Source organism: Carcharhinus amblyrhynchos, chromosome 34 (genome assembly GCF_965287045.1).
Source record: "Carcharhinus amblyrhynchos chromosome 34, sCarAmb.v2.hapA, whole genome shotgun sequence".
Lineage (NCBI taxonomy): Eukaryota > Metazoa > Chordata > Chondrichthyes > Carcharhiniformes > Carcharhinidae > Carcharhinus > Carcharhinus amblyrhynchos.
In genome coordinates, this window is record NC_137357.1 from 15,075,804 (window position 1) to 15,099,575 (window position 23,772).

Sequence of the window (23,772 nt, forward strand, 5' to 3'; positions counted from 1 at the left end):
GTTGATTTGCATTATTATGGACTGTTATAGAAACCTGTAATAATTCTAGTAAGCAGCTTCCTATTAGAATGTATACAAGAACCAGAGGGCACAACCTCAGGTTAAAGGGACGATCCTTTAAAACAGAGATGAGGAGGAAATTCTTCAGCTGGAGAGTGGTGAATCTGTGGAACTCTTTGTCACAGAAGGCTGTGGAGGCCGGGTCACTGAGTGTCTTTAAGACAGAGGTTCTTGATTGATAAGGGGAGCAAGAATTATGGGGATGAGGAAAAATATCAGCTGTGATTGAATGGGGGAGCAGACACAATGGGCCGAGTGGCCTCATTCTGCTCCTATGTCTTATGGTCTTCCATACTGATGTCTTTTTAATGGGTGTCAGTGTGCGTGAGTGACACTATTGGTCATGTGGGCTATTGCGGATGTGGCCTTAACACAAGGGAGCTGTGTGACAACTTATCTCTATTCTGAGTCCATGCTGTACTGAATTTCAATATTTTTATAAGAAGATAAAACATCTCAACATTATCAGTTCCCTTTGCGTGACTAAGCTACCTCCATGTATCCAACTCCATGCGCTCTGTTCTCAAACATTTTGATGCTGTTAGCCAACAGAAATCCCAATCAATCTTCAATCTGAATCGTCACCCCCTCCTCTCTCCCCCCCCCCCCCCCCACTCTGCACCCAGCTTGATAGTTTTGGGGGAGAGAGTTCTTGATCCTCCCACCTTGTGTAAAGAAGCACATCCTCCCATCAGGTGAGGAATTTTATCGTGCCCTCCACAGGATTTGGAGTGGACAACGAAGGTTTATTGGCCTCAGGCAGGATCTTCTGGTTCCAGGACAAGCAAGGCTATAAACTGTGAGTGAGTGGCCTGACTGTAATTTTTAAGGTTTTCTTCTTGGTCTCGACTCCCCCCCCACCCCCCACCCCCCCTTCTCCCCATCTGCAAGAATCGGGGGTGTTGTCTCTTTCCATTCCTTCAGCTATCTTTTCAGTCATACCATCAAGAAATATTCTGTTTCCAATTGTTCTGGTTCAGGTTAGAAACTGAAGTGTTTTTGTGGACTCTACCTGGATCACAAATTTGGCATCTTGAATTTGGCTAGGGGAAGCATGAGATGTTTCACCTGAGCTGAGTCAAATGACCCACTCGGGAGCTTTTTTTGGACTTTGAGTATGGTTAACGTGCATAGAAAGAAGGAAAATCAAAAACAACTTTTATCAATGACAAACAAGGAACAAAACAGCCACAGTCATATAAAACCCTTAACAAATATCTGTAAGATGTTGCAATCAAAACCAAGCTTCCTTTCGACAGAACCCTTTAAATAGATTCGACACAGTAAAAGTACGTGATATTAGTATTGTGTGATACTAGGAATTAAGTCCTTTGGTTGGAGAATTGAAAGCTCTGTCTTGATGCGCTCAACAGGTTTAAGTCAGAATCATTTCCCAGAATATCAGAGACTTCAGACAATCTACTAACAGCAGATTCTTCCCTTCAGGAAGACAAAATCTTGCTTTGAGATCACCAGCAGAATTTTCAAATAATACAGGGCAAGAGGGAGAGACTTCTGTTCAGCTTGCTATACCTCTTGAAACCCAACTACAGTTGAGAACTGACAATGAAATCTTAACTCACTGTGGGGGGGAGGGGGGGAAACCTGTCCAAAAAACATGACTGCCCTCCTAACAATGCAGGATTGTAAAACTTACTCCCAGAGTAAACACAAACAACCGTAGTAGCAATAACAAGCACTCATCACGGTCAGCCTGGGAACAGAGTGATATCAGCTAAGGCTGTGAGCTGAGAAAACTGACAGAGTTGCAGAGATCATGATTTGAAAAAAAAATTTCTTGAGTGCATGAAAGTCACACCAAGGGAATCCAAGCTGAGTTCATGCAACCAATCCTTTCCAGGCCTGATAACTGAGGTATTGACTGGAAATTTGAACAGAAATAAAAGCACTGAGGTGCCACAGTCATAGAAGTTTACAGCATCGAAACGGGCCCTTCGGCCCAACTTGTCCATGCTACCCTTTTGTTTTCTTGAAACCTCCTTAAGCTAATCCAAATTGCACACATTTGGCCCATATCCCTCCATACCCATTTTATCCATGTAACTATCAACGCTTTGTAAAAGACAAAATTGTACCCACCTCTCCTCCTACCTCTGGCAGCTAGTTGCAGACACTACCAGCCTCTGAGATAATTACTCCTCTAGATGCTTTTGTATCTCCTCCCCTGTCACCTTAAACCTATGCCCTCTCATTTTAGACTATCTATTGACTATCTAGCTCATCTATGCCTCTCATGATTTTATAGACCTCTGAGATCACCCCTCAGCCTCCTAGGCTCCAGAGAAAAAACGACCCAGCCTCTCCTCATAACTCAAACCATCAAGTCCTGGTAGCATCCTAATAAATCTTCTCCACACTCTAATTTAATAATATGCTTTCTATAGTAAAGTGCCCACTTGGGGGTTGAAGTCAAAGCACGATGCAAGTTTATGAAGGTGTTGCTTGCTCAAGGTCCAAGATGGAAGTGCCCCAAAATCCCATGAATCCCTCTGCTTGTGTCACTACAGTCACATGACATTCACCCAGCAAAGAAGCAACATAACCATCTCATTGTGAAATAGCTGAGAAGAAGCTCAGATTAATCCAGTGACGAGCTTGGAACAAGGGGAGTAAATGTGACCTGGCCCACATCATCTACACACCAGGTCAGGAGGAGGCCTCACTAAAGAACGCGAACCTTAAATAAGGTTGGGTTTAGCTGCCGTCAGCCCCTGTCTGCTAAAAGCTTCTTGTCATGACTGCTGTCACATCGATAATACAACGAAGGAGACTGGCAAGCACAAGATTACTGAGAACTGAGTGAGAATGACATCCCCTGAATCCAAACCCACAAATTTGCCTTGCTGTCTCTGAGCTGTGCTCATTAGATGAGAGGAGATGTGATCCCAAGCTGGCCAGTTGACAGTTTTGCATTGGAATGGAGTTCTGAATAGGAGTTGTCAGTGGATTTAACTTGAAGCCATGGGGATAAACCAATCCGAGTGCTTCATCTCTACTTGCTTTCCACCCGGCTACCTGGTGTCCCTGGACACTGCCTTCCTGAGACTAACGGCTTAGTATTTATTTGTTGGTGACATGTTCTGCTAAACGGTGAGAAGAGGTTAGAGTGGCACAAAGCAAGGTCTGGTCACAATGCTGAGGCAATCCTGAGGGTAGCTTGGGTTCAATTGATAAACTTCCTTTCAGCCTATTGCCTCATTTTGTTTAAATCCCCCAAACTGTGCTTCATGTAGAACAGCCTGAGAGTCCAGGAACAAGGCTGTGGATTTTCCCCATTCTCCAGCACGTCTTTAACTTCCCACTGAAGGCTTTCCTTTAGGTAACCCCCCAGCAGCTGCAGTGCTCGACCCCCCTCACTGCACTGATTAGTGCACCAGGTCAAGGCATAGAACAGTCCTGGCCCTTCGGCCCTCGATGTTGTGCCCTGTTATGTCCAAACCCAAGATGAAGCAATCCCGTTCTCTGATGTTCTGGTCTGTAAAAATGCAGTGTCGTGTCAGCAAGTCTTGGAGCAGCTCCCAAATCATGTAACACCCACCCATCTATGGACACACTTGCACCCACCCATGGAGGAGCACGCACACATGGATGGACACACACCCATATGGATACACATACACAAACACACACTTGCGGATGGATATGGATACACGTGCACACACACCCATATGGATTTGCATGCATGCCCCATATGGATTGACACGCGTGTACACACAGGCCCCACATGGATTCACACACACAGACTAGCAAAGAACAGTGAGCGATTTAACCCTATCCTGACGTCTTGAGGTTACCCAGGCTGATGTGGATAAGGTTGGGGAACGTGTGAAACTGAAGGGAAGCTAAGGTGGGTGAAAGGAATGGCCGGTTATGCTGAGAGAGGTGGGAGGAGGTTGTGTGGAGCAGAAACACTAGTATGGACTCACCAGGCTGAATAGCCTCTGACTGCACTGTAAAGTGGTCGTGAAAGTGAGGTTCAGGAAGCTTTGCAGATTAACCCTCCCAAACACAGGGTTTAGTTTTCTGCTTTTCAGACTGGAAAAACTTTGCAAGTTGCCTTTTTGAGCTCTCTTGTTGTGCAGGCACTGACGAAGACGCCATCATCGAAGTGTTGGCCCAGAGGACGATTGCCCAGAGGCAGCAGATTAAACTGGACTACAAGACTGCGTTTGGAAGGGTATGGGTTTTCTTCAGCACTGCTTTGAAAAGTTTACTGTGGAACGTAATCTGAGCTGATGTTGATGTAAGACCTCCTAATCTGCTGTGGGCCTCCAGCTAATAAATAGCTGCTTGCTAAGAGACTGCTTAGTTGGATTTCCTGAACTTCAGTCTTGCTGTAACTGATAGTCAGCAAGTGTAAGAGGATATTTTGATTCTAATATGCCTGCTTTCACCCCCTTAGGTGTTAATCGAGACGTTTCTCATTGTTTCCAGCAGGTCCTTTTAACACCATTTGGAGAGAGGTTGAACTAAGCATTTAGGTCCATTAGTGTTGTCCCTGTGTTCTGCTCCAGGAGATTCCATGTTATAGCCTTTTGAATCCTTTGGTTTCCCCCTTCTCTGAGTGATAACGAACCACGGTTGCTATTTGTTTCCCCTCGCTCGCTCCAGCAGTTGAGTTTCCAGCACAGACAGTTCAATCCTGGGGGACACCCAGAACTGAACTGAATGTGGAGTTCACAGCAGCTGCCTTGCTTTGGGCGATATCAGTCACCACCCTTTCCCCTGCCTCATGGGGGGAACAGGCTGTGATCGTTGAATGCAGTGTTTCTGGCAGAGGAAGCTCTTGTGTTTTATATTGTGGCCTCAGCTTCCTATTTTGTATCGACTAACTGAGGCTGCCGGGGATCCCAAAGAGATGGAACTGAAACTCCAAACAGAGAAATATTGCATTAATTCAAGGCTGGTTGTGGAGAAAAGACACATGGCCATCTGGAGCGTGGGTTACCCGTGTGGCTGACAGTGGTATGGTTAACCTCCATCCCTCCCTCCCTCTCCTCACGTACACGATGATCATGTGCCTTGCTCCTAAAACCTGTTCGATCGGTATTTAATTGTTGGCCAGCTTTTGTACGTGACTGATTTAAGTCTGTGTGTAGCCTGTCTTGAGCTAATAGTGACTAGAAGCTTCCAGAGAAGGAACTAAAAGCCAAAGCTCAGAATATGTGTGGAGAGATCTTGTAATTGTTTTACAAGTTTACGGCAGGGTCATTTACAGTACCTTGCATTGCCCTGAGGTTACTCTATTTTAAATAAATCTGATTTCAGGCTGGCAAAGGCTGATTTGAAGTGTTGCGCCATCTTAACTTGAACTCAAAACTCTTCACCTCTTGGCCAATGATTTTCCTGCTCTGGCGCATCTTGGATTTGACCTTGCTGCTGCTGCCCAGGGTCATGGGTTGTCACCTTTTTACCCACATTTTCCCCCCCACACCCCAATTTAAAGCGGGTCAGTGCTCCTGTTCCTCAAACAATTCCTTACCAGTATCTGGAAGGTGATGGGTGCCACTCATAACCAAATCGCAAAGGGGAAACTTGACCACCCGTATTTTACTGTGTATTTTATTGAGGTAGATACGTGTGAAGTCAAAAATCCCAAAGCACCTTTTGGGAGTTGTAAGCCATGAATTAAAATATTCGATTAACAAATCAGAATGCAAGCTTTAAAATTAGTCTGAATGATTTCCATTTGGTTGGATTCACAAATGAATACTCCTTTAGAAAGATTAAATAGGCTGGATCTGTACTGCGGGGAGTTTGGAATGCTTAAAAGATGCAGGACTCTTGGGGTTAGGCAGGTTAATTTTGAGAGGATGTCTCCACTCATGGGAGTGTGTAGGAGCCAAGAGCATAGCCACAGAATAAGGGGGTGTTCATTGAAGATGGATTTGAGTGAGGATCTCTTCTCTCGGAGAGCAGTGTATCTTTGGAATGACTTAGTCCAGGAAGCTGTGGAGACCAAGTTCTCGAATATTTTCCAGGCTGAGACTGTGTGGTTTTTAATCAGTTGGGCAAGAGTTAACTACTAGGGGGCATAGATTTAAGGGGTGAGGTTTAAAGGAGATGTACGAGGCAGATTTTTTTACAGACAGTGGTGAGAGCCTGGAACTCGCTGCTGGGGGAGACAAGAAGTGGATACGGTAGTGACTTGTAAGGGGTGTCTTGACAAATAGGTGAATTGGAGAAGGATTGAGGGATATGGTCCCCAGAAGGATAGGAGGTTTTAGTTCAGTTGGGCAGCATGATCAGTGCGGACTTGGAGGGCCGAAGGGCCTTTTCCTGTGCTGTCATTTTCTTTGTTCTTTTGAAGGCAGGGTTACAGAGAGGAGGCAATAATGTGGATGTGGTGACTGAAGGATGAGCCATAATCTTATTCAATAGTGGAGCCTCTGTTCCCATTTCTTATGGTGTTATGGTTCTTTCAGCAACAGTACCTAATAAATATTTAATCTATAAAGATTCCAGTAATATTTAACACAAGGCACCCACTGTTGCTGTCGGGGAGGTGTATCACAGGGCTTCTCTCTATCTCTGTCACTCCAGTGTGGAGAATTCAAAAGCTTTAGCACAAGTCCCTGTTTTCTGGAAACTGCATGTTGACTGGTGGAAGACCACTTCCCTTTACTACTTCCTACAGCTGTAACCAAACACAGCTTTCTCTTCAGGATCTGACCTGGCCACCACCTATCATAGCCTTCAACCTGTATCATTTCCCATTTCGTCTTTTCGCATTTGCTCTGAGCCTTCTTTGAAATGTATCTTTCCCAGAATTATGTTCTCCTTGTGGCCACTACTTTTGGGTGAAATAAAATTTGAGTAACTTTTCCTTTATTTATTCTGAGTTTATGCGAAGCCTTCTTACCTTTTTTTTTTGAAATTCAATAGTTAAAAATCCCAATCCTCACTTAGCTCCTGATGCAAATTTCAGTCCATGTTGTGTTTAATAGGGTCAAGCTGGACGTTGTGCAATTTGCTTCAAGTGCCCTTTTGATGCTCTCAATTCTGTCAGCCTTCAGCCCCCAGCTTAATTAAACTAGACACTTGCACACCCCTACAATCCTACTTCACAGAATACCACAGAAATATAATAAACACTTATCAGCTGTGTGTTATCCTCCTCAGCCACTCCATGTGGGGCATCTGTTCCATCACTCTAACATCTAAGTCCTGAATTTCCCACTGCCTTTATCAGTGATCATCTTATGTCGACAGCCTTTGGTTTTGAACTTCACGTCCACGTTTTTGCGTCAAATCCTTCCTTATTGGGAGGTGCCTCGGGTCACAGCTTTAGCCTTTCTCAGTGAAGGGCCCTGGCCAGTTCAATCTTTGCACCTGTCCAAGGGTTGCACCTTTTGCACAGGGATGTGGGGGTCCCAGTCTGTCTCTGACCGGACTACCTCCCTGATGAGTCTGGTGGAGACCCAGGGTACAGCTGTACTCTTGGCCCCAAGGGGTCCATCAGTCTTTGAAGTTGTACCCGAGGAACTTGAGTTAGTGGGCTTGTCAGAAAGACTATTCGTCACTCAGTGCAGTGGAGGGTTAATGAAGCATTTTTTTTTTAAATCTGCAGATCCTTGCTCCTCTAGGTACAGATTAGGATCTGTGAAGGGAATTAGATTTCTCTAATTGTTGAATATTAACAGGTGTATGGAAAGTCAATATTGATGGCAACGTTTCTGTTTTGGTATTAAGAACAGGCCTCGAGGGAGTGAAATAATATTTACAGGTGACTTGCTGACAGAAGTTTGGAAGCAATGTGTTTGAGATACGAGCGTGTGTGTGTGTGTATCTCTTATCTGTCTTTCAGGGAAAGTTGCGCAGTGAAATAAGTGAAGCTTTATCTGACCCAAGATAACTTAGTGTCACACTGCTCATTGTCAGTTAGAGTGGTGTTTCTGCGTTCTGCTTTGCACCAACTTCTTGGGGAAATAAAACAAGAAAATGCTTGAAAAAAATCAACAAAATAGATTTCACATTTCAAGTCCGTTTGACTGTTCTTCAGAGATCGAGGCAATGGTGGCCTCGTGGCGCTGTCACTGGACTCATAATTCCAGAGACCCAGGCTAATTCTCTAGGAGCGCAGGTTCAAATCCCACCATGATGCGGGTGGAATTAAATTTGGCTAATAAATCTGGAACGTTAGTTAGTCTCAATAATGACCATGAAAACCATCCATTTTTGCCACCTGATTGACTAAAGCCCTTTTAGGGAAGGAAATCTGCTGTCCTGACCTGGTCTGGCCTACATGTGATTCTCAACTGCCCTTAGAGATGGCCAAGTGAGACGAGGGCAACTGGGGATGGTCAAGAAATATTGGCCTTGCTACTGACATCAAGATCCCTTGAAAGAGAGCCCTGCAGAGATTTTCCAACATGTTTTCTCTTATTCGATATACAGCATGGTGTTTTGCTTTCTGGTTGAGTTGTGTCATCTGAAAAGTCACTCATTTGTTGAAGGGTGGTTTGGGATGGCCAATAAATGTTGGCCCAGCCAGCAGTGTCCTGTAAATGAATTATTAAAAATTCCTTATCTGTTTGATGTTGTGTTTAAATAATTGGGAACAAATTGTTTTGTCTTGCTGTGTCATCCTTTTAACTGATAGCCATCTCTTTTTAAGAAAGAAATAACCTCTCCCTCACCCTTCACCTCTTCACCTCAGGACCTGATCAGTGACTTGAAGTCTGAGATATCTGGCAACTTTGAACAGGTTGTCCTTGGGCTGATGATGACTCCTGTCATGTATGACATTCATGAATTGAAAAAAGCTATCAAGGTATGTGAACTGGTGTGCTCTCTTGTCTGTGTTAATATTTGAACATCTGGAGGGGTTGGGTGGCTCCAGACAAAGGATGCACTGTAACAGGGTGTTCTCATCATTAGTCCCTTTGTCAAACTGACGTGTTCGTGTTGGGTAAAGGAACTTCTATCGATCCAACATTATCAGGCTCCTTAATGTGTTAATGTTTACCAGCTATCTGAAATTAATTGGACACAGGAGTTGGGCAGGTGGATTCAGCTCTTGTTTCGGGGGGGAAATGGAACCCAGCTTCATGGTCCAGAACAATGTTTGAGGTGATTCAGCTGTTCCACCTACAGCTTTAGGCTTGTGCGACCACTCAAGGAAGCCCCAGTCCTCCAAGTTCTTGGTCACGCATCTCATGGATCCTTGTGGGATCTTGTGTGCAAAACATTATTCTGATCAGAACAGTCATTCCATCGTGAATTAATACATTATCCTTACAATTCTGAGTTGACCGATCAAAACTCCTGTTTAATTTGCGACACGTTCAGTCAAGAAACTATTTGTTTGCTCTGATTTCTTGAAGAAATTAGAGCTCGTGGGGTGAAAGGGATATTGGGTGGGGAAGGGGAGATCAGGACATTGAATTTGATCATGAGCCAAGATCAAAATGAACAGTGGAGCAGGCTCAAAGGGCTGAATGGCCTCCTGCTTCTAGTTTCTATGCTTTGTAAAGTCCAGAATATAGACATGGGTCTGACTTGTAATTTTTAAACAATGGGAGAGGAAATTAGCACAATCCTTGTCTTACCTTTGCTTTAAAAGGCGGAGGTACAAGTTTGAAGCTCACTTCATGCTCAACCCATTGTTAATTATTGACTATTTGTTAACTGGTGCCACGGTGCATAGCACTGCTGTCTCTCAGCCCCAGGGGCCAACGTTCGATTCCTGGCTTGGGTCACTGTCTGTGTGGCGTCTGCAGATTCTCCGTGTCTGTATGGATTTCCTCCAGGTGTTCCGGTTTCCTCCCACAGTCCTCCAAAGATGTGTGGTTAGGTGCATTGGCCATGCTAAAATTGCCCGTTACTGTCAGGGGGATTAGCGGGGATCAGATCAGTGCAGACTCCGATGTGCTGAATGGCCCTCCTTCTGCATTGTAGGGATTCTGTGAACTGTATTAAGGGTTGTGGGACAAGGATGAGTCTCTGATCACTTGTGTAATGTTCAAGGCTGATTTTTAATCGGGAAGGGACTCGAGGTTTGTGGGAATAAGGCGGGAAAGTGGAGTGGAGGATTATCGTATCAGATCAGTCATCGCCTCATTGAATGATGGAGCAGACATGATGGGTCGAATGGCCTACATCTGCTCCTACGTCTTAATCAGCTGGAGGGGTAATCCACTTCCACAACCTCCCCCTGGCAGAGAGTTCCAGGCACACACTCGGTTAAAAAATCTGCCTCACACAACTCCTTTTAAACCTTGCCCTGAAAACCGATGCCCCCTAGTAATTGACTCTTGCCCAACTGATTTTTAAACTGAAGGCATCCTCTGTGTTCAGTGTGCTTTGGTTTTCAGGGCTGTTGTCACCTGCCTGAATTCACCCAAACTACTTTTATTGTTGGCCAAGTGGCTTTTCTGAAGGCCAAAATAGTGGCAGTAATTGCAAAGTGATATGGCTGTGGTGTTGTGTGTGATTTATGGTCACGGGAGGTAAGAGATAGAACATAGAAAAACTACAGTACGAACAGGCCTTTTGGCCCACAAGTTGCACCGATCATATCCCTACCTGAGGCTGACCTGTAACCCTCAATCCTACTAAGTCCCATGTTCTTATCCAGAAGTCTTTTCAAAGACCCTGTTGAATTTGCCTCCACCACCACTGCTGGCAGCCAATCCCACCACCCTCTGAGTGAAAAACTTACCCCTGACATCTCCTCTGTACCTCCTCCCCAGCACCTTAAACCTGTGTCCACCTGGGGGGAAAAAGCCTCAGAATCCACCCGATCAATACCTCTCATCATCTTGTACACCTCCATCAGGTTCCCTCCTCATCCTTTTGTCTCTCCAAGGAGAAAAGACCAAGTTCTCTCAACCTATCCTCATAAGGCATGCCACCCAATCCAGGCAACATCCTTGTAAATCTCCTCTGCACCCTCTCAATAGCTTCCACATCCTCCTTTATAGTGAGGCGGCCAGAACTGAGCACAGGACTCCAAGTGGGGTCTGACCAGGGTCCAATATAGCTGCAGCATTATCTCCCGACTCCTAAACTCAATCCCTCGATTTGATGAAGGCCAGTGCACCATACACCTTCTTAACCACATCCTCTACCTGCAAAGCCAATTTGAGAGTCCTATGGACCCAGACCCCAAAATCCTTCTGATCTTACACACTGCTTACCCTTGATATTGTACTCCATCATCCCATTGGACCTGCCAAAATGGACCACTAAACATTTATCCAGGTTGAAGTCCATCTGCCACTTCTCTGCCCAGTCTTGCATCCTATCTGTCACGCTGCAACTTCTGACAAATGGAATCCCAGAGGGACAATGATGTAAAAATAAAAATGCACACCTTGCTTAAGGCGGCCTTGTACCTCGCCAGTGTCTGCCTCTCTCCATCTTCTCCACACTCAGGGAAGCTGTCAACTTGTGTTGCAGAGCAGCTGATAACATAACACTGATTTTGGTTCCCGTCCAGATTTTGTCCCATTTTTGGAATATGTGCTCGCACAGAAGAACATTTGAATATTAACACTGTTGCTTGGCTGCTTTCCCCTGCTCTCATTCCATCCTCGCTGCTGCTCATAGACATGTTACATTGTGTCATTAGGGAAAGCCATCTGGGTCTGCAGCCATGCCATTAGATATGTGGATCATCACTATTTCCAATTCCGAGTGCTTCCCTTCTAATGCCCTTGACCGTCACTTGAATTTTCCCAGTCCATCCGGGCGAATCCTTCCCGGATTGCTTTCAGTTCTGCGTCCCCCGTGTCAGCAGAAGAGTGACTGATTCCATGCAGAAGTGAATTGGGACACTGACAATCCCTGCAATGGGTTATTTCACTGACAAGTTGCATGGGATTGAAACCACTTGAGCTTCCCAGAGTGAAGACTGCTTTGCTTTGGTGTCGGGCTGCACAGAACCAAGGTGGCTGCCTGGTACTCCTTCACCTAACAGCACGGTGGGTGTACCTACCCTGCATGGACTGCAGCGGTTCAGGAAGGCAGCTCACCACCACCACCTCAATGAAGAACAGGCACCTGATGCTGGCCCAGCCCCAGCAATGTCCACATCCCATAGAATTTGGGCCTTCAGAAAATTCATTCGACAATAAGAATTTTTTTAACAAGTGGAGAAGCCACTATTCAAGTGATGAGAACACAAGATGTGAGATGTCCAAATCCCAATCTGACCCAGTTACAATCCAATGTACTCAGCAACTGCTTCTTGGAGAGTCTTTGAAAGTGCTATGTTCCTGCATTGTGTGTACATTGTACAAATGGGCAATGTGTTCACCTACTCCACAGAATAGAATCCCTACAGTGCACAAGAGGCCATTCAGCCCATCAAGTCTACTGATCACGATCCCACCCTGACCCATAGGTTATCTCTGCTAATCCCTCTGACCCGAGGGTCAATTTAGTATGGCCAATCAACCTAACCCACATCTTTTGGACTGTGGGAGGAAATCCATGCAGACATGGAAGGAAAGTGACCGAAGGGTGGAACTGAACCTGGGTCCCGAGGCAGTAGTGCTAATCGCTGTGCCACCTTGATTGGTAGACAACACAGCTTTAAATGATAGTTTGCTTTTGTATTCCACTGCAAACATACACCAGGATGTCACAGCCCCTCCACTCCGCTGGAATTTACAACCCTACTCCCACCTCCCTCCCGTGCCTCCGTGGCAAGTTCCCTGGCAGCATGACCAGTGAGCAGCGCAAATGGCTATTGACTTGGGCAGGACCAGAAGATCCCACCAGTGGCGAATAGCAAGTAACTCCCACCAGTGAACCCCGCAAGGGGGCTCGGAAATTCCAGCCTGCAAACTATAAACGGCTTTGGACAAAGTCTATCGAAGTCAACATGGATTTACAGGAGGAAAATCATGTTTGACAAACGGATTGGAGTTTTTTTAGGATGTAACCTGTGGAATAGATGAGGGAGAACCAGTGGATGTGATGTGTTTGGATCTTCAGAAAGCTTTTGATAATATCCCACATCAGTGTTCAAAATTAACAGACATGGGATTGTGTTTAGCATGGATGTAGAATGGGTTAGCAGACAGGAAACAGGAGGAATAAATGGATCCTGCAGCGATCAGCCCACATGGTGAAAACGTACATGGATGAGGGAACCAAAAAGTAATATTTCCAAATCTACTGACAACACAAAACCTGGGGGGGTGGGGGATGTAGATGAGGGTATTGGTAAGCGGCTTTTAGGTAATTTGAATAAGTTGAGTGAGTAAATAAATACATGGCAGATGCAAGATTACAAGGATACATGGGAAGTTATCCACTGAAGATAGTACTACAAGTACGGCTGGGTACTATTTAAACGGTGACCCATTGGGAAATGTTGATGTACGGGAACCTGGGTGTCCTGGTACGCTAGTCATTTGAAAGCAAGCATGCAACAGACACAGCAAATGGTGAGGGAAGCAAATGGTATGTTGGCCTTCATTTGTAAGAGGATTTGAGTCCTGGAGCAGTTATGTTGGGTAAGACCACGCCAAGAGTGTGGCCAGTTTTGGCCTCCTTGTCTAAGCAAGGATATATTCACCATTTGAGTGAATGCAGTGAAGGTTCACCAGACAGATTTCTGGGATGGAAGGATTGTCATGTGAGGAGAGATTGTGTCGACTGCGCTGTATTCACTGGAATGTAGAAGAATGAGGGGATCTCCATGGACAGGACTAGACAGATTGGATGTAGGGATGTTGTTTCCTCTGGCTGAGATGGTGGGAATTGTACAGAACAAGGGCTCACGGTCTCAAGATACAGGATAGGCCATTGAGGACTGAGAAGAGGAGAAATTTCTTTGTACGCTAGACATGGTGGTGAACCTCTGGAATTCCCTGACCACAGAAGGCTGTGGAGAGTAAGCCACTAAACATATTTAAGGTGGAAATAGATTTCTAGACTCTAGAGATATTGAAGGCTACGGGGGAGAGCAGCAATATGGTGAGACAGGATCAGCTATGATCTTTTCAAAAATCATTTGGACTGTTAGATGGGTATAGAGAGATATGGGCCAAATGCAGGAAATTGGAACTCAGTTGGGGGCTTTAAGAAAAGGTGGCATGGACAAGTTGGGCTGAAGAGCCTGTTTCCGTGCTGTAAACCTCCGTCTTATTGAATGGCAGAGCTGTTTTGCCGGGGCCAGATGGCCAGCTGCTGTTACGTTTCTACGTGTCTTTTGCCCTTGGATCGTCCTTCTCTCAGACTCATCAATCCAGCTGCCAGTCCCACTGAATAGATCTCCTCTTCTGGGAGTTTGTTTCACGTGGTCACTGGCCTGTGGAAAGTTTCTCTCCTCTGGTTTCAGCTTACAAAATTGTTCAAATCTCCATATTATCTTCACTTATTTTAACAAAAGCTTAAAGATGTGCTGAGGTTGGTTTTTTGTTTTTCTTTCTGAGTCAGTGTTGGTTTAGGTAAATCTCCAGAGTTGTTGCCTGTCTCCCTCTGTGTCAGTACCAGGTACAGGAGTCTCTGGCGTGTAACTGACACACCACACGTTGACCTCGAGTTCAATGCCATTGTCAAAAGTGACCGAATCAATGTTTGAAGATAAGATGTTGGCAAAACAGAAATCGTTTTGCTGCCCACGTACTGCAAGGAGCATTGATCAAACACCTCTCGGGGTGGAACGTTAGAGTGTCAGCTATTGGTGCCTGGTGTGTGATGGCTTTAAAAAGCTGATTTGTGAGATGAGAAATGGCACACCACTAATGGCAAGGCATTTTTTCCCACTCTTATGTCTCTTGCCTTCAACTGTACTGGCTTATCAAAAGTAGAGAACATGAGTGAGGCAACTCCAAAACACAACCATTCAGTCTAAGTTAGCATTTCCCCTCGTATTTACAATGCTACCTCATTTCCACCCCCCCCACCGCCCCGTCACATCCTGTCCCAGAGAGATGCAAAAGGATCCAGAGGGGTAATTTTTTCACACAGAGGGTGGTGAGTGTCTGGAACAAGCTGCTAGAGGTAGTAGTAGAGGCAGGTTCAACTTTGTGTTTTTTAAGAAGCATTTAGATAGTTACGTGGTTTCGATGGGTTAGCGGGATATGGGCCAAATGTGGACAATTGGCATTAGCTTCAGGGCTTTTAAAAAGAAAAAGACTGCTTGGACAAGTTGGGCCAAAGGGCCTGTTTCCACGCTGTAAACCTCCTGACTCTAAGTCAGCTCTACCCTTGTCCTTCCTCACTCCTCCAAAACAGCGATCGATACGTCGCATTGATCCTTCGCATCATGGTCCTCTCAAACGTGGTAGGTTGGAGGCCGTTGTCACAGTTGTCTAAGTGACGGTGGCTGTGTTCCGAGAGTGATGAATTACACCGCGCGTGTGTGCTTTCAAACACATCTGGAATAATTTCCAGCCTAAATCTGGAGGCTTTGCAGAGCCTCACCGTTTCCTTTTTATGTTTGTTTATTTTTTTATGCAGCCATGGAGACGGGGCGTGAGGTGCAGAAACTCTTGGGCTGTGTTAATTTGAATTCATGGCTTGCCGTCAGGAATATATATTCTCTTTCAATATGCGGGCTAACAGTTAATTTATCATTAAATGCAGTGTGCTGCAATGAAATCTCAAAGGAAGGTGAAACTAATCGTGTTTCTCTCCAGGGTGCTGGCACTGACGAAGGTTGTTTAATTGAAATTTTGGCTTCACGGAACAATCAAGAAATCCAGCAAATTGTTGCTGCTTACAAGAAAGGTATTACTCGCCTCCTTCCCCTGCAAACCTCCCACCCCCATGTAAACATGTCCCTCCTCCTCCAACCTCCGTTATCAAGTTTGAACAATGCTGATCTGTCACCGACAAACATTGGTTAATGTGATGAGAAGTGTCTGCCGGGAATGAAATAAGGCAACTTGGGGTGGCGCAGTGGTTGGCACTGTTGCCCCTCAATGCCTGGGACCTGGGTTTGACTCCCAGCTCTGGGTCACTGTCTGTCTGTGTGGACTTGACGCACCCTCTCCCCGTGTCTGCGTGGGTTTTCTCCCACAATGCAAAGATGTGCAGTTTCGGTGGATTGGCCGTGCTAAATTGCCCCTCGGATCATCCACCCCCCCCCCCCCCCCCCCCCCCCGACACTAAGGTAAATGCATGGGGTTATGGGTGGGATTGTGGTTGGTGGAAACTCGATGGGCTGAATGGCTGCCTCCTGCACTTCAGAGTTCTGTGATTCTAACTTGAGCCCAGAATTTTATGGTCGGGTTGGTGACCCTAAAACATGTTCGAAGAGGTTTTTTTTTTAAGGGGAATCTTATAGGAGGAGCCACGATGCTCGGGTTGGATTGGGGAGGGCACAGTAAGAAGTCTGAACACCAGGTTAAAGTTCAACAGGTTCATTTGGAATCACGAGCTCATGGAGCGCTGCTCATTCCCCAGGTGAGTGGCTCCGCTCTGAAAGCTAGTGATTCCAGAGCTGGAAGTGCTGGAACTCTTTCACCTAAACAGCACTGTAGGTGTACCTACACCACATGGACTGCAGTGGCTCAAGAAAGCAACGCTCCAAAAGCTCATGATTCCAAATAAACGTGTTGGACTTGTAACCTGGTGTTGTGAGACTTCTTTTATAGGAGGATAGGGAAATGCAGAGGTTCAGGGAGGGAGTTATGGCATTTGGGGTCCAGATGTCCAATGAGTGAAGCAACTCGCGTATGGAGATTGGAGGAGGAGTGAGAGGTTTTGGAGGCTAGAGGAGGTGAGGGAAGGGGGAATGGAGAGACTTGAACATGAGGTTGTCCATCTTCAGACTGAAGTATTAGAATGTCGTTTGTGTGATTAAACACAGCCAACTATAAACCAGGGTGTGAAGTCCAGAATTCTGCTTGTTATCTTGGGATACTGGAATGATGTGTCTTTTTGTTTCCATGTTCCTACTGCCTGCCCCATGAAGGCAACTTTTCTTTTTCTTCCAGAGTTTGGCAAGAGTCTGGAAGATGACATTGCGGGGGACACTTCCCATATGTTTCAGAGAGTCCTGGTGTCACTGGCAACGGTAAGGAACAGACCTTATCCTGCCTTCCCTGTCAGGACAGTGAGTAGTCTCACCAACACCAGGTTCAAGCCTAACAGGTTTATTTGGTAGCACAAGTTTTTGGAGTGTCGCTCCCTCATCAGGTGAGTGAGGAGTTGTGTTCACAGACAGGGCATATATAGACACAGATTCAATTTACAAGATAATGGTGGGAATGCAAGTCTTTAAGGTAATCAAGTCTTTACAGATACAGACAATGAGTGGGTTAAGCACAGGTTCAAGAGATGTGTATTATCTCCAGACAGGACAGTTAGTGAGATTTTGCAAGCCCAGGCAAGTCATGGCAGTGACAGATCGTGTGACAGGAACCCAATTTCCTGGTTGAGGCCTCCTTCGTGTGCAGAACTTGGCTATCAGTCTCTGCTCAGCGACTCTGTGCTGTTGTGTGTCATGAAATAAACCTGTTGGATTTTAACCTGGTGTTATGAGATTTCGTATTGTGCTTATCCCAGTCCAACGCTGGCATCTCTGCATCATGGTTCCCATCTAGGTGCAGAGGTCTCAGATCGGGCAACTTTTTTCCTTGTCTTTGACCTGTAGCTTCTGTGAACACACGGTCCCTGCTAGAAGCTCAGAGATCCTTCTATCCTTGCAAATAGTTCCAATTGGCATTTGGAAAATGTGGATAGTGATACAGGGTCAGTATAGGAAGCAGTGCTGATTCCTGTGTATCTTTATAATGGGTGATTGTTCCTTGAATGTTATGGGGGGGGGGGTTTCTGGAGGGGCTATGCACACATTCCCATTGGCCCATTCAACAGTCCCCTTGCCCCCTCCTTCCCCCACTGTGCATCTGAAGCTGGTCTACCTGCACTTGTGTCTTGCAGTGATAGATCCTGAATGATGGGCTTTATTTCTTTGGAAGCTCTGTCCCTTTGTCTGGATTGTGCAGTGTACCCACTTTGGGAATCGCCTCAGAATATTCCCCTCGCCCTCTCTGTTCTCCCAAGGCCATACCTGTCTGGTGTTACTGTCAAATGGGTGATCTTGGGGTTCAGTGGGTAGAGTCCCTGTCTCTGAGCCAGAAACTTTGGATTCGAATCGCACTCGAGGACTTTGGTGGAGAAAGTTGCCCCATGAATGTGGCCAAGCAGAGGGCAGCACAGTGGTCAGCACTGCTGCCTCGTCGCTCCAGGACCTTGGGTCACTGCCTGTGTGGAGTTTGCATGTTCTTCGTGTGTCTGCATGAGTGCTCTGGTTTCCTCCCAGGGTTAGGTGGATTGACCCTTAGTGCCAGTGGGACAAGCAAGGGGCTATGGGAATACGGCCTGGGTGGGATTGTGTCTGGTGCAGCCTTGGGCCGAATGGCCTCTTCCTGCACTGTAGGCATTCTGTGATCTATCGCGTTGGAAACTTTACAATGTGCCAACAGCAGCTGAGCGGTGTGCCAGTCTGTTGGGTTAGCCATACTCTGCAGGGAGTGGTGACCCTCCTGCTGTGGCGTCTGAGTGAGCTGTCACAGGGACAACTAGTTCTGGAAATGGGGATATTTCATCTGCCTTGTGTATCTGTGTTCAGAGGAGGGCTTCCATCGACACGTGCTGAACTTGAGCCACGAGAAATAAAGGAGTGGTTTTGCAACCGTTGACCTCCACGGCCCTGACACACATTGTTTTAAAACAAAATCCCCTTTCCCTTTTCAGAGGGAATCACCAAAGCTGTGTTGTTCCAGTTTTTAATGTGTGAATTGATACCGTTGAGACTTGGAGTGAGGATTGTTTGGGTGCAGTCGGATGCGTTGAGGAACTGGATTCTCCACTCCGAGCAGTGTTGTTCCCCTCCACTGCTCTGCGTTTCCTGCTCAGGATGAACTGTGTGTACTCACAGACAATGTTTGTTTGTTTTCTTGCAGGGAAACCGTGATGAAGGAAGCCTCGTGAATGATGAACAAGCCAAAGCAGATGCAAAGGTTGGTCATGGTATTACATGTGAAAAGTGTAACCTATGTGAATGGTTTAATCTTACACCAACACACTTTGCCTCATCAGAGTAAACAACTGCTCATTTGGACTGTATTGTCAGGTGTATGAGAGTGATTCCTTCCTATTTATTTATTAATGAATTCCGCTTGGCTACAGCATTCAAGTTTGTTTGTTTAGTGACAAGTAAGGCTGACATTAACACTGCAATGAAGTTACTGTCAAATTTTATTAGCCACACTCTGGCGCCTGTTCGGGTTAATTCGCCGAACCAGCACGTCTTGGCGAATGGGGGAGGAAACCAGAGCACCCGGAGGAAACCCATGCAGATACAGAGAATGTGCAAACTCCACTCAGTGGCCCAAGCTGGGAATCGAACCCAGGTCCTTGGTGCTGAGAGGCAGCAGTGCTAACCACTGTGCTACCGGACTCCCCCTTTTTTATCAAGCTCTCCACTCTGCTCACACTCACTCCACTTTTTTTTGACTGTTATTGTGTTTGATTTGATTTCTTATTGTAATGTGTATTAACACAGTGAAAAGTATTGTTTCTTGCATGCTATACAGACCAAGTATGCTGTTCATAGAGAAGGAAAGCAGAGAGTGCAGAAGGTAGTGCGACAGTCATAGCTAGGGTGTAGAGAAAGATCAACTTAATGCAAAGTAAGTCCATTCAAAAGTGTGACAGCAGGGAAGAAGCTGTTCTTGAATCAGTTGGTACGTGATGTCAGATTTCTGTATCTTTTTCCGGATGGAAGAGAAAATATTCAGGATGTGTGGGGTCTTTAATTATGCTGGCTGCTTTGCCAAGGCAGTGGGAAGTTTTCGACAGAGTTAATGGATGGGAGGCTGGTTTGTGTGATGGACTGGGCTAAATTCACAACCTTTTGTAGTTCCTTGCAGTCTTGGGCAGGGCAGGAGCCCATACCAAGCTGTGATAACACCCATGCGATAGCAGCAACACCCTTTTACTGACAGTTGCCTTTCTTTTCTTTTTGCTCTTGCTCCCCGCACGCTCTCTAAGACCCAGTTTTACAGACTTATTCTTGAAACTACTTCTTTTCGAGTTGTAGGTTGACGTTTCTTGCAGTGAGTGTGACTCACTCCAGATGCAGCACCCTCTGATGAAATCTGGTCCACTTCCCTGTAGACTGCCCCCAAGCCCCTCACCCTCCTGCATGCATGGAGATTGTCGCGAGGTACGTCTCTTTGCAGCTTAATCACGGCACGTACTGTTTGAGACGGTGACTGCCCTACTCCTTTGGGCCCCAGCAGCAGCTGCTCCATGTATATTTAACAATGAAACAAGATTGGGCTGGGTATTGGAGGAGCCTGCTGGGGTTTGGTGTGTGGCAATGATTTAATCTAATGGATTAGTGCTGCCAATCTATGCACAGCTCTTGTTTCGCCTCTTGCTGGAGCTTGTGGAAAAGGGAGATAACTGGGCATTCTGCTTCCTCACTTGAATGTATTTGAGTGAGTGAGCAAGCAGCTTTGTGCATGCTCCTGTTCAGTCAGCTTTCGCCTCGTGGTTAATAATAGCTCAACTTCGCTAAAAATAAATCTCCTCGTAACATCCGATGACGATGGCTTCTTGCCTAGTCAACTGTGTTTCCCTCCCCCCTCTCCACGCAGCGACCTACAGAAACCTCCTCCTGATTTAGACTTTGGGCCACCCTGAAATGCAAATCCTATCAGCGCTATTTCATAGAAGGAACTCTTCAAATGCAGGCAACGAAAATACAACAAAGATTACTCCAACTTGTAAATCAAAGAAAGGGTTTGATAAAGAAACATCGTTACTGCAAACTTGGGGTCTCGCCCTGGGCTGCTCCAAGCTCCCCACAATTTCACACAGGTTCTTTATAATGAGTCAGCTGACTATTAGATCATACTTCCGCTTCCCCTCTTCTACATTCTACCTCTGTCCCTTTTTTTTTCTTTTCTTTCCCCACACCCTTTGGCCACTCACACCCTCTGTTCTCTCTATGGGCTGCCATTAGCAGCCTTTCCCCTGACCTCTGTGGCTATGCCTCACCGTTCATTCCCTCCCACTTTTCTATGCCTTTTTTCAGCTGTGACAAAGGGTCATCTGGACTCAACGTCTGCTCTTCTCTGTCCTTACAGATGCTGCCAAACCTGCTGAGCTTTTGCAGCATTTGTCTGTCTTGGTTTCCGATTCCAGCATCCGCAGTAATGTTGCTTTTATTCCATCACCTGTGATTTGGTTCCATGGTTTGCTGGGTCAGCTGATCCTTACAGCTTGTTCCCATTGGTCAAGTGACATCCAATACATAGTTGTCACCAGTTCCATTCTAGCAAGTGCCACCACATTGACAGTCCACCAGCAGTTTGCCGTTGGGGGTAACTGCAGATTGGAATAGCAGTTCTGTCTGTCTGAACCACCTGCCTGGCAGAGTTCCTCAAACTGACTCTGTTTAATACCACCTGAAAAACATATTTTTAATGTTTCTCTCCAAAGCCTTCATTATTTGTTTTCTGAAGCATTTCCTGTCCTTGATTCTTCATAGCACGTCCTGCCCCAAAAGCTTGTGTTTAGCTCCAAGCATCCTGGGAGAATTGACAGCATGACTTTACCTTGTTACACTGAACGATCCTTTCCGTCCTGCAACACCCCCCGCTGCTCCAACAAAGAATCAAAGAACAACACAGCATGGGAAACAGGCCCCTTCGGCCCAACGAGCCCACACTGCCCTTTTAACATTGAGTGCCCTCAACAGAAGAAACCAGAAGAAATTCATGACCAACTGCTTTGTAGAAATAGTACAAAGCAGTAGCCCCAACTCTGATTCCAGCAGGTTACCAGTGATGACTGATTTTCCCCAAGTCCAACCACTTTGTGCCTGTGATCTTCAACCTGGGTGACACGGTGGTTAGCACTGCTGCCTCACAGCACCAGGGACTCAGATCCGATTCCCAACTTGGGTCACTGTCTGTGTGGAGTTTGCACATTCTCCCTGGGTCTGCGTGGGTTTCCTCCCACAGTCTGAAAGACGTGCTGGTTTGGGTGCATTGGCCGTGCTGAGTTCTTCTTCAGTGTACCCGAACAGAGTGTGGCAACTGGGGGATTTTCACACCAACTTGATTGTAATGTCAATGTAAGCCTACTTATGACACTATAAATAAACTTGTGATGCATTAGCAAGATGGATAGTATCAGCAGCTGAAGGTTTATGGTTCTGAAGGGAATGGGAGGTGACAGTGTGCACACATTCTATCTCAGTCATGCGACCAAGTGCCTTCCTGTGTTTTATTGTGTGGTTTAAAACAATGCATAGCCTTTGGGTATGTGATTTTCCATCTGCCACTGTGTCACTCCACTCACTCTCACTCACTCCCCTCACTCACTCACTCCCCTCACTCACTCACTCCCCTCACTCACTCACTCCCCTCACTCACTCACTCCCCTCACTCACTCACTCCCCTCACTCACTCACTCCCCTCACTCACTCACTCCCTCCCCTCACTCACTCACTCCCTCCCCTCACTCACTCACTCCCTCCCCTCACTCACTCACTCCCTCCCCTCACTGTTCTTTTTAAACATCTCTCTCTCCATTTTGAAATCCGTTCTCATCACTGAATAAGGAATGATGTCTCTTGATGATCATGGAATGTAGGTGTCGCTGTCTAGCCCAGTATTTATTGCCCTTTTGAGAAGGTGGTGATGAGCTGCCGCCTTGAACCCGTTGCAGCCCCTGTGGTGTCGATACACCCCTAGTGCTGTTGGGGAGGGAGTTCCAGCAACAGTGAAGGAACGGCCGATCCATATTTCCAAGTCCGGCTGGTGGAGCCTGTTATTGTGAATGTGGGTTCTGACTGTGAAGACTGGTTTTCGTCAGCAGGTCCAGTCTTGCCTGGAGGTGGGGGGGCTGGGGGATACTGTGTGTGTGGGGTGATGATGACGTATCTGCAGCAAGACGGGTGTGTGTATCACCACAGCTTGTTCTGTTTTCATGTCGTAAACCCAGGCGCTGTACGAAGCTGGTGAGAAACAGTGGGGGACAGATGAAGTTGCCTTTTTAACGATCCTCTGTATCAGGAACCCGAGCCATTTAAGAAGAGGTGAGACTTTAATTGCTTCTAACAGTTTGACAAACGACTCCAATCTTCCCCAGTTGCAAGAGCAAATTACGAAATTTGCAATCCGCTTGCTTCTCTCTGCATTTTGTTTATAAAAACAATCCGCTGAGAGGATTGTGAGATTGGTGTAGACTCCAGTCTCTTGACCATGGCCAGGCAGTCCCAGTGCAGCACTGAGAATGGGCTGCACTGTTTGTCAACACAGGGGCATCTGAGACGATGACTCAACATGGGGACCGGGGAGTTGTCCCAATGCCTCACTCAACCCCAAACAGACCATTGGATTGTTTATTCAGTCCCCATGTGCAAATTGGCTGTTCTGTTTGTACACTGAATACATTTGGAAGATGAGTCAACTGGCTGAGGTTGTGAAATATGCTTTTATAAATAATTCTACCATCATACTGAGTCAGTCACCTCTCACTGGACATCCAGGTTTCCAGGGTGATGAATTGGCCTTTCCATCTCGCGCTCTCTCTGATTCTCACTTTCATGTGCCAACTCGTTACAGTGCTGAGGAAGCCATTCAGCCCATCAAGTCTGCACCGATGCTCTCTGACAGAGCGTCTTAGCCAGGCCCGTCTTCCCCCCAGCCCTATTTCCGTGATCCCATTTAGCGTGGCCAATCTACCTGCACGTCTTTTGGAGCG

The 23,772-nt window shown here is 46.3% G+C and overlaps 1 protein-coding gene across 1 annotated transcript in view; it reads left to right on the forward strand.

The window, feature by feature from the left end:
* LOC145361304 (annexin A4-like) overlaps positions 1-23,772 on the forward strand; it is a 61,260-nt gene that overhangs the window by 27,005 nt on the left and 10,483 nt on the right. Inside the window, exons 4-9 of the mRNA XM_080216956.1 lie at positions 4,164-4,258; positions 8,741-8,854; positions 15,681-15,771; positions 16,983-17,062; positions 18,954-19,010; positions 23,011-23,104. Coding sequence (XP_080073082.1) covers positions 4,164-4,258; positions 8,741-8,854; positions 15,681-15,771; positions 16,983-17,062; positions 18,954-19,010; positions 23,011-23,104 — 531 coding nt within the window. The remainder of the gene's footprint in view (positions 1-4,163; positions 4,259-8,740; positions 8,855-15,680; positions 15,772-16,982; positions 17,063-18,953; positions 19,011-23,010; positions 23,105-23,772) is intronic.